The sequence below is a fragment of the Balaenoptera ricei genome, chromosome 20 (assembly GCF_028023285.1).
Source record: "Balaenoptera ricei isolate mBalRic1 chromosome 20, mBalRic1.hap2, whole genome shotgun sequence".
Classification (NCBI taxonomy): Eukaryota; Metazoa; Chordata; class Mammalia; order Artiodactyla; family Balaenopteridae; genus Balaenoptera; species Balaenoptera ricei.
Genome location: NC_082658.1, coordinates 11,597,210 through 11,610,508, shown reverse-complemented (window position 1 = coordinate 11,610,508; position 13,299 = coordinate 11,597,210). Strand labels below are relative to the sequence as shown.

General features: G+C 47.8%; 1 protein-coding gene across 5 annotated transcripts in view; it reads right to left on the bottom strand.

The window, feature by feature from the left end:
* RPTOR (regulatory associated protein of MTOR complex 1) overlaps positions 1–13,299 on the bottom strand; it is a 344,195-nt gene that overhangs the window by 115,120 nt on the left and 215,776 nt on the right. For all 5 annotated transcript variants that reach the window (XM_059906939.1, XM_059906941.1, XM_059906940.1 and 2 more), the window contains exon 7: positions 12,461–12,520. In XM_059906939.1, coding sequence (XP_059762922.1) covers positions 12,461–12,520 — 60 coding nt within the window. The remainder of the gene's footprint in view (positions 1–12,460; positions 12,521–13,299) is intronic.

Sequence of the window (13,299 nt, the reverse complement as noted above, 5' to 3'; positions counted from 1 at the left end):
CGTAAACGTCACCGCATACCCATACAGCAACCCAGCAACTATAGTTGGAAACAATCTGGCTCCATCTCCTATTTAGGTGCTAACCAAGCTACTAAGTGCTCAGCTGCCCTGTGTGACGTAGTGATTTGAGTCAGACTTGAGAGGCCACTGTGAACCCTCTAAGTGCGTTAATTCTAAATACCGGACCTACGAATGCCCTTCCAGGGCGGCACTTGGAGCACACCAAACTTGTGCCCAACTCAGTCTGCGAGGCTCCCGGTTGGGATGCTGTCCCCCACCTCGCGGGGTCGGCTCCTTCCGGCCAGGTGGAGCGCCCTCCAGGAGACAGGCCTTCCAGGCTGCTCAATCAGAGAAGCACCAGTAACCATGTTATGGCTCCATCTAGCACACTTTGTAATTTCATATTTTTTAATTTATGTTTTCATGTTTCCTTCTCCTGATAAGAATGCAAGGGCACACACCAACTCTTTGCTGAATGAATGAATGAACAGTCCAAGAAAGAGATGCCTGGTTCCTAGGCGCGTCTAAGCTTAGAATCTCAGATGCCCCTCTCAAAAGTAGGCATCTCACGTGTGACTCACTGGCTTCTAGTTCAGAAGACGTGCTCAGATCAGCGTGGGCAAGTGTTGTCTCTGGAAAGAAAACCCGGCACAATGACCAGGCGGTTTGGCGGATGGAGCAGGCAGGAGCTGGCTTTGTCACTTACAAGTGACTGAGCAAGACACTCAACCTCCTCTCGTCTTGGTTTCCAGGGTCTGAGATGGAGATGGTGCCAATAGTCACTCCCTGGACTGGTGTGTGGACCAAAGAGCCAATGCACCTCTGACAGCTCGGGCGCACCAAGGCCTGTGCCAACATGGGTGACAGTGGGGCTCTGAGTCCTGTATTGAGGGACAGGTCTAGGGACCACTGCTTCGTGTAACTGCCCCCCACCCCAACCCAATGAAGCAGCGGCCACTGCCGGGCTGTAAGGGAGAGGATCGTGTTGCAGAGCTGGACTTGAACAAGCTCTCAGAGACAGGTTAACGAGAAGTAGACTAAGAAAGGAGGGAAGCAGTGCCAGCATCAATAGGGACAGAAATGGGATGAGGCACTGACTCAGCCTTATCTTCTCCGTCACAGGCCTGCTGCAATAAGCGTCCCCGGAGGCACCAGCAAGACTCAGGAGACAATGTCACCACAAGGAAGGCCAATCTGAGAGTGACTGGTAGGCACGCGCTGAGGCCCCAGTGGCCTTCCCCTCTCACCGCCTGACGCCTGTCCTCGATTAAGAAAAGCCGCCTGCACTGCCATCTGCATCCCCAGATCTCACGGATTCAGCATCCATTAGAGACCCACAGACACATTTTCTTCAGGACACCGGGAGGGCGCCGAGGGCACCAGGCGCCAGGAGATGAAATGAGTGCCGCAGATGTTTAAACGCCCCGAGCGGCCCTGTGCAGCCTTTGCTGGGATGACGAAAGGCCAGGATTTGGTCCCACTGAGAAGGAAATGGACTCTCTCTGCACTGTGAGCAGGTGCCCCACGGAGGCCTTGGGAACCTCTCATGCTCCCCGGGCAGCTCATCCATGGCTTCCTCCCAGACAAGCCTCCTTCACGCTGGCTGATCAGCACAGGCCAGAGAGACCGTAAGGGGTGTGGGGACCCGCCCTCCTTCCCCTTCCGACCTGAGCAGGATCAGAGCGCAGAAAAGCCCGGTCCCGCCCAGCCACTCTCCCCGGTGGTGGCGCTCCAAGACCAGGCTGATTGATGCCTGCTGTGGGGCTGGGGACGATCTGTGACTCTGTTCCCCCTCAGCGTTCCCACATTTCCGCCAATTACTCACATTCTCTCCATTGCACCATCTCTTGGGGTTTTGTTTTCCCCACTTCATTTCCAAATTAGCTTCCAGTGAATCATTACTCATCTTCTCAGTGACTGGCAGGCGTTAATGAATTAGTGATTTTCACCTTCAAGCAGCCGATACAATATATTTATGTTGGAAACAAAGGTACTTTTTGAATCAAGACTGGTATCTTTTGACAGTTTTCCTTTGAAACATAATACATGTGTACAATTACAGCTTGACAGCAGAGTAAATTCTAATCACAGCTACCGAGCAGCAGGCACAGGCTGCCGCCAGCCCTGGACCTCTCTGCCCACGCTGGCCCCATGGGACGCCGTTTCCCTTCCTGCCACGATGCTGGGACAGGCCACTCGGCAAGGCCTGGGCAGTCAGACACTGGGCTGGCTACTTGCCTGCCGGAGCCTCGGTTTCCCTGTCTTTGGAATGTGGACAATAATAGCATCTCCCTTCGAAAGGCTCTAGGGAGGACTAGAGAGTTAATATATGTAATGCACTTAACACAGTACCTGGCACATAGCAAGTGCCCAATAAATGTCACCTATTATTCTTCCTAATTCTCAACTAAAGAATCATGGGTTACCCTGTATTCTCAAGCCACAATTCATGTATGTTTTTACCTCTTCCTCACTGTATCCACGGGACTCAGATGAGACCAGGATTCTTTTTTTTTTTTTAATTAATTTATTTTATTTTTATTTTTGGCCGTGTTGGGTCTTTGTTGCTGCGCATAGGCTTTCTCTAGTTGCGGCGAGTGGGGGCTACTCTTTGTTGCGGTGCGTGGGCTTCTCATTGCGGTGGCTTCTCTTGTTGTGGAGCATGGGCTCTAGGCGCGTGGGCTTCAGTAGTTATGGCACGTGGGCTCAGTAGTTGTGGCTCGCGGGCTCTAGAGTGCAGGCTCAGTAGCTGTGGCACACGGGCTTAGTTGCTCCGTGGCATGTGGGATCTTCCTGGACCAGGGCTTGAAACTGTGTCCCCTGCATTGGCAGGCAGATTCTTTTTTTTTTTTTTTTAACATCTTTATTGGAGTATAATTGCTTTACAATGGTGTGCCAGTTTCTACTTTATAACAAAGTAAATCAGCTACACATACACATATGTTCCCATATCTCTTCCCTCTTGCATCTCCCTCCCTCCCACCCTCCTTATCCCACACCTCTAGGTGGTCACAAAGCACGGAGCTGATCTCCCTGTGCTATGCGGTTGCTTCCCACCCGCTATCTATTTTACGTTTGGTAGTGTATATATGTCCATGCCACTCTCTCTGTCACATCTTAACCTTCCCCCTCCCCATATCCTCAAGTCCATTCTCTAGTAGGTCTGTGTCTTTATTCCTGTCTTGCCACTAGGTTCTTCATGACCTTTTTTTTTTTTTCCCTTAGATTCCATATATATGTGTTAGCATACTGTATTTGTTTTTCTCTTTCTGACTTACTTCACTCTGTATGACAGACTCTAACTCCATCCACCTCACTACAAATGACTCCATTTCGTTTCTTTTTATGGCTGAGTAATAGTCCATTGTATATATGTGCCACATCTTCTTTATCCATTCATCCGATCATGGACACTTAGGTTGCTTCCATGTCCTGGTTATTGTAAATAGAGCTGCAATGAACATTTTGGTACATGACTCTTTTTGAATTATGGTTTTCTCAGGGTATATGCCCAGTAGTGGGATTGCTGGGTCATATGGTAGTTCTATTTTTAGTTTTTTAAGGACCCTCCATACTGTTCTCCATAGTGGCTGTATCAATTTACATTCCCACCAACAGTGCAAGAGTGTTCCCTTTTCTCCACACCCTCTCCAGCATTTATTGTTTGTAGATTTTTTGATGATGGCCATTCTGACCGGTGTGAGATGATATCTCATTGTAGTTTTGATTTGCATTTCTCTAATGATTAATGATGTTGAGCATTCTTTCATGTGTTTGTTGGCAATCTGTATATCTTCTTTGGAGAACTGTCTATTTAGGTCTTCTGGCAGGCAGATTCTTAACCACTGCGCCATCAGGGAAGCCCGAGACCAGGATTCTTTTTTTTTTTTTTAATTAATCAATTTATTTATTTATTTATTTATTTATGGCTGTGTTGGGTCTTCATTTCTGTGCGAGGGCTTTCTCTAGTTGCGGCGAGCGGGGGCCACTCTTCATCGTGGTGCGCAGGCCTCTCATTATCGCGGCCTCTCTTGTTGCGGAGCACAGGCTCCAGAGGCGCAGGCTCAGTAATTGTGGCTCACGGGCCTAGTTGCTCCACGGCATGTGGGATCTTCCCAGACCAGGGCTCGAACCCGTGTCCCCTGCATTGGCAGGCAGATTCTCAACCACTGCGCCACCAGGGAAGCCCCGAGACCAGGATTCTTAAGATGGAGACTGCAGCTAAGTTAAAACGTTCAAGGTTTCAACCGAAAATCAAGCTCCAAATCCAGGCTCAGCTTCAGCCACTGCTCCTGGACTAAACAGGGGCAAAACTGCTATTCAAGGTTCTGAGGAAGCAGGACACAGCAACTCATTTTATTCAAGACAATGGATTGTTAGCTATTTAAAATATGCTGTTTATACAATAGATGTTAATTATGAATAATTTTTTGGTACGCTCTGCGCCTCCAGTGATCAGAATACTAACAGCCTCATGGAATAGCTCCCACATCTTTCTGATTCCCAGGAGCTTTGAGTACCCTAATATTTCTAGCATGGTGTAAGCGTTTCATTACTTTGTTTCAGGGCTGAAAAATGTCCCTTAATTTCCAAGTATGGATCTTACTGCCAGTCTCTCAAAGGATTCGGAATATTGTCGGAATATAAACATGTACTGCAGTGGCAACATGCCTATTTATCAGGCTGCTGGGTTCACTTAGATAATTAGAAATCGGGACATTTCTCAGAGAAGGTTCACTATAATTTACTTCTAGACACAGCAGCTTAATTAGAAAACAAATTCCTTGCCTAGCTTTAAAGATTGCTAAATAATTACAACACACACACCGTCCATGTATTCTCTTTGGTCTTGTGCTGAGACTCTAAACAACACATTTTGCACATCTGACAAAGGTGGCTGAGACTGGGAAGGGGTTAATCCTTGATATCCTGGGGAACCTTATGCTGAGCTGCTGCACAGAGGCAGCTGTTTGAAACAAACCACATTTATCAAAGAATTACCATGCAGCGATACTGAAGTGTGAAACTTTTCAATCAATTTCTCCAGTGATGGCAAAGAGGAGGGCGACGACAGGATCGGGCTGCATTTCTGACTGTCTACTGGCAGTAAGGGAAGGTGCTGGAAGATGGCTGGAAAGGCAGGTCATGCAGGTGAAGCCTGGCGCCACCCTCAAGTCCCCACACCTGACGCTCCAGACCCCGAGGCTCTCGGGGGCTCCTTGGATGGGGTCGCCTGCCATGCAGCGTGCAGGGCAGGACTCCCTCACCAGCTCACGCTGACATTAAGCGCCGGCGCCGGTCCTAACAAGCTGTGGCCCTGGAAACCTGGGCGCGCACAGAGCCACACGCAGGGGAAGGCGTGGCAGCTCGGGCCATGTGCCTGCCATCCTGGTCCACACACTCCAGGCCTCGGCATGGCCACTTGCCAGGCTGTGCCAGGACCATCCTTTACACACGCAGAGCAGGCACCTGGGAAGGGAAGGGGTGGGCAGAGGACCAGATGGACATTATTCTTATTTTCTGCAGGTCATTAAACTTGAAGGAAACAAAACCCAACAACACAGGCCAGTGCCCTTCCTGTTTTGTTTCATCTCTGTATTGTGACTTGTCACTCCAGTCAGGTGGTATGGTGACCAGGGTCACCTTCACACTTAGGGGTGACGGAGAGGTTCTCAAGTTTAAGATTTTCCGTGTGGTGAGCTGAAACCAGAGTCATACTGGATGCAAAATGCCTTAAAACGCTCGTGAAACCAGCAACATGTCAGTGGCAGCCCCACCATCGCTCTGTTGATATGTCTCCAGGAGCTCCCTGACATGGGTTTATCCACACCGTCCACACAGCCCACACAGCCCACACAGCCCATGCCATCCACACACGGACACTTTCCATGCAAGAATACTTTCTTAGGTGCTTCCTTGCTGATAGGGTTTCTTCCTCTCCCCCACCAATCGACAGTGCTTAGGATTTTGTTAGGAATAAAGAACTGCTAAAGAATAAATGAAACGGGACCAAGGGATTGAGCAAAAAAGCCAATTTCTGTTTGGTCCTATAATTGTAACTAAGCACAAGTTATCCTGCCAATTAACCTGGACCCACAAACGAGCTGCACTGGAAGCCCACGTGAGGTTCTCACTTTGCCCCCTAAAGGCTCAGCTTGCTCAGTCACGCCGCCAAGAGGGTGGGGTGAACCTCCCTGGGAGAAGCATCCATGACGCTCCGCTAGACACTCCCTGCACCTCTCCTGGTGAGTCATAGCCACGTCCCAAAGGTGGGCGGGCTTGTGCAGAGGAGGGGCATCCAGTGGACAAAGGGCACTTGATATGGCGAGAATGGCCATCCAAGGAGAGCACTGCCAACAAGACGGAGGAAAAGGGTAAATCAGCCTGGACAGCCTGGCCCAGAGCAGCAGTTCAGGCACTCAGCATGGCAAGGATTCACAAGTAAGGAATCACCTCACACGACAGCTCCCGAGTGGACCTGCTTCACCAACGTGCAGGTAAACATCACGATGAGTTATGACCCTGACGGAACCCCAAGCAGCCCCAGTGCAGCGAGTGGAGACCAAACACAGCCCCAGAGAGGCGGATGCCAAGAGCTTGCTGCATCCAAGAGCTGCATATGTTGACCAGAAATCTCCAGAAAATGATGATAAAATAGGTGAAAAATAATGAGACATTGCCCCCAGGAATGTTCTCTGAATACAGAAACCTTAGCAGCCTGGAAGACTCTATTGAACACAGATGTGCTGCATTTCTCTCTAGCCTTGTAACTGCAAAATCACATCTGCTTCTTGAAATTTTTTCTTCTTACAGACTGTAAGCACAGTTGGGGAAAAAAATCTAAAAATTAAAAAAACAGAATAGCATTTTAAATGGAAAAATCTCTCAAGTAAGCTACAGAAATTAAGAACTTGTATCTACTCAGAAATAGATCTCACGGTTTTAGTGGCTGGGTATCTTAAGGAGCTGCACATCTGGATTTCCACTAGGGCCATATAACTAAAGTTTGGAGTTTGTCCTGGCATAAAAAATAAACATAATTCAACCCCACACATTCACTCTAACCTTGGCCAGGCTACGAGGGGAGCAAGCCACGTGGCACCTCCAACTGAAAACGATGATGTGTGTGAGTCTCAACTGAACTATACTTTTGCTAAGTTGTATTCAGAGAACGATGACTCAGACCCAAATTAATGTACCTTGAAAAGTTATTCACAATAAAAACTCGAGGTTTCTAAAATATCTTCTTCTTACTCTCTTTTTGTCACCACCATCACAAACCCACCCAAATGAAGCTCCATCTGGGGGGAAAAGTGTGGTTCATTCTGGATGCTTGTAGCCTGTCCCAATTAATCTGGACAAAGTGCTTTTCTAAAATGCAAACCCCTCTGGAATGGGAATGATCTCTTTTTAAATTGCACAGCTAGCTGGACTTTGGGTACACAATTTTCCAAAAGTTGTGTGGCAGCATTCACCCGATGGTGGACAGGGCCGGTGTATGAAAGACATTTTCCCCCTTCAGTCTTTATCAGAAATCCAAATGGCTTCAGAAATGCAAAGTAGTATTAACCATTATCACCACTGCAGCTCGGCGGGAAAGTGGTAAAAGAACAGAAGTATTTGTGGGTTGATGCCCACAGAGCCAACAGTACCACATGCTCCTCAGTCCGACCTGTATGATGGGGACAGATGTGGGGGTGACAGGGGTGTGACCAGCGAGTGTGACTCCTGAGGGTGAGGCCAGGACTCCAGCCACGTCTGTCCATCTGCAGTCTTTCCACCACATCCCCTTCCTCGCCCCCATTCCCACTCAGGATGCTATTAATGATGTTTTTCTTTTTAAATTAAAACACAAAGACACCCAGTCTTTTAGCATTTCACCAACGTTGTAGTATCACCTGGCACGGGAGATGGGGAGATGGAGAAAAGAGGACCCTGTGAACCAACCTTCATAGGCCAAAGTGTAGACTCACCAGCTGAGAAAGTCACTTCGCCCTGGGGAAGGGGAGGGATCAACACTGGGTGTTTCCAGGAACACTGGTGGCTGCAAACTCTGAAGTCCTGATTTAGGAAAACTGTGCTTGATGAAAAATACTAAAATCTTATTATATAAGGGTGTTTGCTTCTATATTTCCATCCTCATTAGCCAGTTTAAGTAGCAAGAGTAAAGGTTTCTCCCCAAGAAACAATGGAGCACATTTCATGGTAGAAAGACCACACCCCTCTCAAATTCTGTTCTCCATTTCCCCTGGTCCCCGCTTCCCTGGTTCAGGTGTTTCTGCTATGACTTCCTTTAGTCATTCTGACCTGTATCTCTTACAGGGTATCTTATTTCCCCCACATTCTATATTAATCCTATTTTTGAAGTTGTCGTATAGTACATTGGTTAGGGGTATGCGGTGCTATGATTTTAGCACGTGTAGCTTTGTGGAACCAGCACCACACTCAGGATAGTGAACATTCCATCACCTTCATAGCCTCTCTCTATAGTCCTGTTCTCTGACCCTGCAGTTCTGTCTCTTCCCGAATGCCACATGAATGGAACCAGACCTGTGTCACCTTTCACTCCACGAAGGACCTCTGGGACCCCTCGTGGCTGTGGACCCGAGGGCCTCCCTTCTTCCTGGAGGTGGTGCTCCTCTGTACGGACGCACCACAGTCTGTTTATCCATTCACCCCCAGGACATTCTGGTTGTTTCTAGGTTTGGACGGTGATGAACAAAGCTACTATAAACATGCTTGTACAGGACTTTGTATGAACCTAAGTCTTCATTCCTCTAGGGTAAACTCCCGGGACTGGGACTACGGGGACATATGGTAAGGTATGTTTAAAGTGACAAGAAGCCATGCACTTCTCCAGAGTGGCTGCACCGCTCTGCCTTTGCACAGCAACGTGTGGGAGTCCTGCCATCCCAGTTCTCACTGCACTCGGTACCGCCAGCCTTTTTTTGTTTCAGTCATTCTAATAGGTGTGCAGTGGTGTCTTGCTGTGGTTTTAATTTGCATTTCCCTTACAGTTAATGATTTTGAACATCTTCTCATGTGCTTATTGGCCAACCTTAAATCCTCTTTGGTAAAGTGTCTCTTGTTCATTTTAAAATTTGGTTTTTTTTTTTTTTCCCTTATTTTTGAGTTTTGAGATATCTTCATATATTCTGGATACCAGTCCTTTGTCAGCTATGTGATTTGCAGATATTTTCCCCAAGTTTGTAGCTTATCTTTTCTCTCTCTTAGCAGTGTCTTCCAGAGAGTAAACAGTTTAAATTTTGATGAAGTCCAATTTGCCAGTTCTTTTCTTTTGTGGATCAGGCTTAGGGTGTCAAGTCGCTGTGCACACTCTAAGTCTGAGAAAGTGACAGGACAGGAGCTGGCTGTCTAGACACCAAAGTCTGGAAAAGGGAGGGTCTGTGTATGGGAAAGACCACAGAGAGACGTCCAGAGACCTGGCCGCCAGGCGGGCCTGACACCGCCAGGTGGGAAATGTCACCGAGGAAGCTGAACCAAACCAAAGCCAGGTTCCTCTTCAGTAATATCAGGGGGTTTAACTAAATAACCTAAAAAAATATATTTTTAAGTTATGTGATTTTTAATAGCTCTTTTTAGTCTGGAGAACTTGGAACATGTGACACTGTTTGTCTGGGCCCACCTGCACCAAACGAGCACAGCACAGTCAGGGACGGTCACAACCATGCCGAGTGACCAGGAGGGGACACCACCCAGCACGTGAGACAGGGTCTGGGCTGGGTTCATGCTTCAAGCCGCCCCACCCAGTGGGAGAAGGAGACAACCCAGCCCTGCTCACAAAATATTTACACAGAGCAAGAACTGTCTGAACTGGTCGCCAGAAGTCACCTCGCTAGGAAAGAATGTAACTTTATTGAAGTTTTAATGGACACGGTTTATCTGAAAATTACATGTCTACGGAGATCTGTGGTACAGGTAACAGAGGCTCTGTCACTCAGAAATGGAGGGAAGTAAAGACCCACAGACACAGCACAGCAGTGCTGGTGAACGAACTCTGACGGGATGGCTTCTAAATTCTGAAATCTCATCAGGGAATCGAACCAAACAGGCCGGATAACCAGGCAGATCTAGCATTTTCTTATTTTCTAACTTCTCTCCGTGTGATGTCTCTCGATGGTTGCCTTGTTTGTCCAGCACTTGTAAATGGTTTTCTTGGTTTCAGCCCATCTTGGAGGTGAAGCTGGCTTAGAACAGGGAGGAGCAGCTCCCCTGAGTGGCAGGGCGCTGAGCCTTCTGTCTCTAGAAGAGAGCTGTGCGAGTGTGACCAGGACAAGGCAATCGTGGAGCTCAGTTAAAAAAAGCACTCAGCGCCTGGCCACCTGGCCCTCTGCTTCCCGACTGCAGTGGCCCCTGGTGCACCAGGCTGCCCAGCACAGACAGGACTGGGGACACGAGGCGGCCAGCAACACGTTCTCCCCACCACCTGACACCAGATTGCACCAGCACTCCGATTTGGAGAAAATCAGCAGCTGCACATGCCCAGAGCAGCACGGTTTCGAAAAGGAGCAAGAGTCACTGGTGTGTCTTACACTACATACGGGGGTTGGATGGGGGCACACGGAGAGCCAGACCTGCGCCCTCCCTGACCCTTGCGAATGTGACACACTGAAGTCTATGGTCCCTGCTCTGACCGAGCTAGCACAGCCAGCTCCCCGAACACAGCTCCGCTGCTGGTCCCAATCCCGACCTCAAGCTCCCGCTGCTCCCCACCCAGCCTGCAGTGCCAATCTATCAGCGCATCCTCCGGCCCTGCCTCAGCCAGCACTGCCTTTCCAGCAATGGCTTCGAAGTCTCCTCAACTGTGGGTCACTGGTAACCAAGACTCAGATGTGGGCTGGTCAATGGTAACCAAGAATCAGCTGTGGGCCAGGCAGTGGTTTAAACCAAGAATCAGCTGTGGGCTGGGCAGTGGTAACCAAGACCCACTCTGAGCAGAGGGGACCACCAGATCTTCCCATCTGTCCTGCTGGCACTGATCAACGTTACACTAATTCTTTCTTGTCACAATATCCCATTTTGCTTGTGGACAAAAGCATCTTGAAGTAAACAGATGCAGTGACCAGTCACATGATTTCCTTAAACATTTATCCAAAATTTAATGGAAGAAATTATACTCGATGAACTGTTTGCAGGTATCCTAATTATATTTCTTTGATTCTTTCTTTTAAATTTATTTGTACCTATGTTTTACATGTCTATATTCTTATAAAAAAAATTAAACAAGATGGAAAAAAATCAGTCCCTAACATTGCTCCTCCCTGCTTCTTGCTCCAAATTCCACTTTCCTACTCAGAGTGAAGTGTAACTATTTCATTTCATGCCTTGTTGATATGTATACACACACACACACACACACACACACACACAGAGTTATGCACGGTTTCAAACATGTGCTCGGCAGCCCACCATGGGTGTCGGTCTTTAACAACATGTCCGACAGGCCGCTCCCCGGTGGTGCACAGGCCACTCCCTGTCAGTTCAAGGGTAGCCACCACATTTTCTGTATTTGCCCGTGAGAATGCACGTGATTGAGTCCACTGTGCCCTTACAGTGGGTGTTCAGGCATAATATTTTTGTGTATTTCCCCTGACAAACAGGCAAGTTGTTTTCCAGGAGAGAAAACTAGAATATTTGCTTTTCCTACCTAATGTAATTAAAATCAGGCTTTAGCTGTTTTAGCACAAGATTTTGTATATCAAGACTTTGGAAACAATTTGCATGTTAATTCTAGAAGAAATGGGGTTTGGAGCAGAAGCGTTAGGAACTACCTAGGTGAATCAGGATGAATGAAATGAACACGCAAACAAATAAACAAAAAATGCAGGTCAAGTTTAGAGCTGTGAGATGGTGTACTGACCCAAAGAGCCTCACGACAGGAGCAGACAAGCCAGCCCTGTGACCTGGGAGGACAAGGAGAGGCCAAGCAACCGCAGCACATCATGAAGGACCCCTCCTGCAGGGACCGCTGCATCTGCCCTGAGATAGAATGTAAAATTGGGGGTGGGGGGATGGAAGGTTGCAGAACGTGAAAGGGAACGTTGAAGAACATCGGGAAGATGCTGTGATCTGACGTTTGCAGCTGGGGAGCAGAGTGATGATCTCTATGTGCAGAGTGACGGATCTGTATGGCAGTGACCTGTATGTGAAGTGATTGGTCTGTATGTGTAACGATACGTTTTTACTTTGGCTCAGTGTTGGAAGTATTTTTAAACGTTCAAAAGGATTCAGCTTTTATTCTTTTCATTTTAATATGGCCCCAAATTTAGCTGTGTTCTATGTAACAATCACAAACATGGCCTTAATCAGAAAACAAAAGAACACACCCACATGAAAGGGAAACAACCTGTGCCGACAGGAAGGACTTCTGAGAACCAAGAGTGAAAAAAGGAGATTCCCCTCACACCAGAAGCCACAATAGTTTAAAAATCTGACTTACTTTTCTATTAAATCCAGTGTGACTCCAGGCACCAGACTAACGCATTTCTGCATGCAAAACCTGCAGAGAAAGAAAAGAAAGTGAATCACAGCAATTGGATATTTAACAAGAGAGTGCAACAGTCCCACAGAAAAAGCAAAGAGAGGAAAGTGAGGATGGGGATTGCCACGGTGAAAAAGTAAACCCTGTTTTTCTTAATTCTGTCAGCTTTTAGGTTTATGAAGAAAATCTCCCTGCAGCCTCTCAAAGGGGCAGGAACACCGAGCTACAGCCGTAGGTCTTCAGTGGAAGGAGAGAAACGAGTCTGCGGCACGGCGGGGCAGAGCCCCCACTGTGGCAGGGGCTGGGGGCACGTGCGCACAAGATTCCGCAGGACAGGAAGGTTCCACCCAGATGATGAACAGGCTCCACTTTTCTATTTTTCCTTCTTAAGCAAGTAAGCTGGGGAGAGTGATGGAAGAATCAGCGAACCACCCCCAGGCACACAAAAGAAATTCGTGAGAGCAGACAAAGAAAAGTGAATTCAATTATATCATTTTAATTATCATAAAATCATAGGAGTCAGAGCTGCGAGACTTAATCTTCACTGCAGAGCCATCCTGGAGGGCTAGGGTGGGACCGTCCAGGCTTCATCTAATTTGTGTGCACCAACAGGAGGTCTCGGACCATCTCTTTCTTCCTGTCAGGGCTATCGCCACGCAGCAGGACAGAATCAATGGTAGCACGGAGTGAAAAGGCAACTTAGTATCAGTCGCAGGAGAAATGTAAAACATTTAATTCATTGGCTTTAAAAATTAAGAACAAATAATGCCCTCTATAAAAACAGCAGCAGGCACACA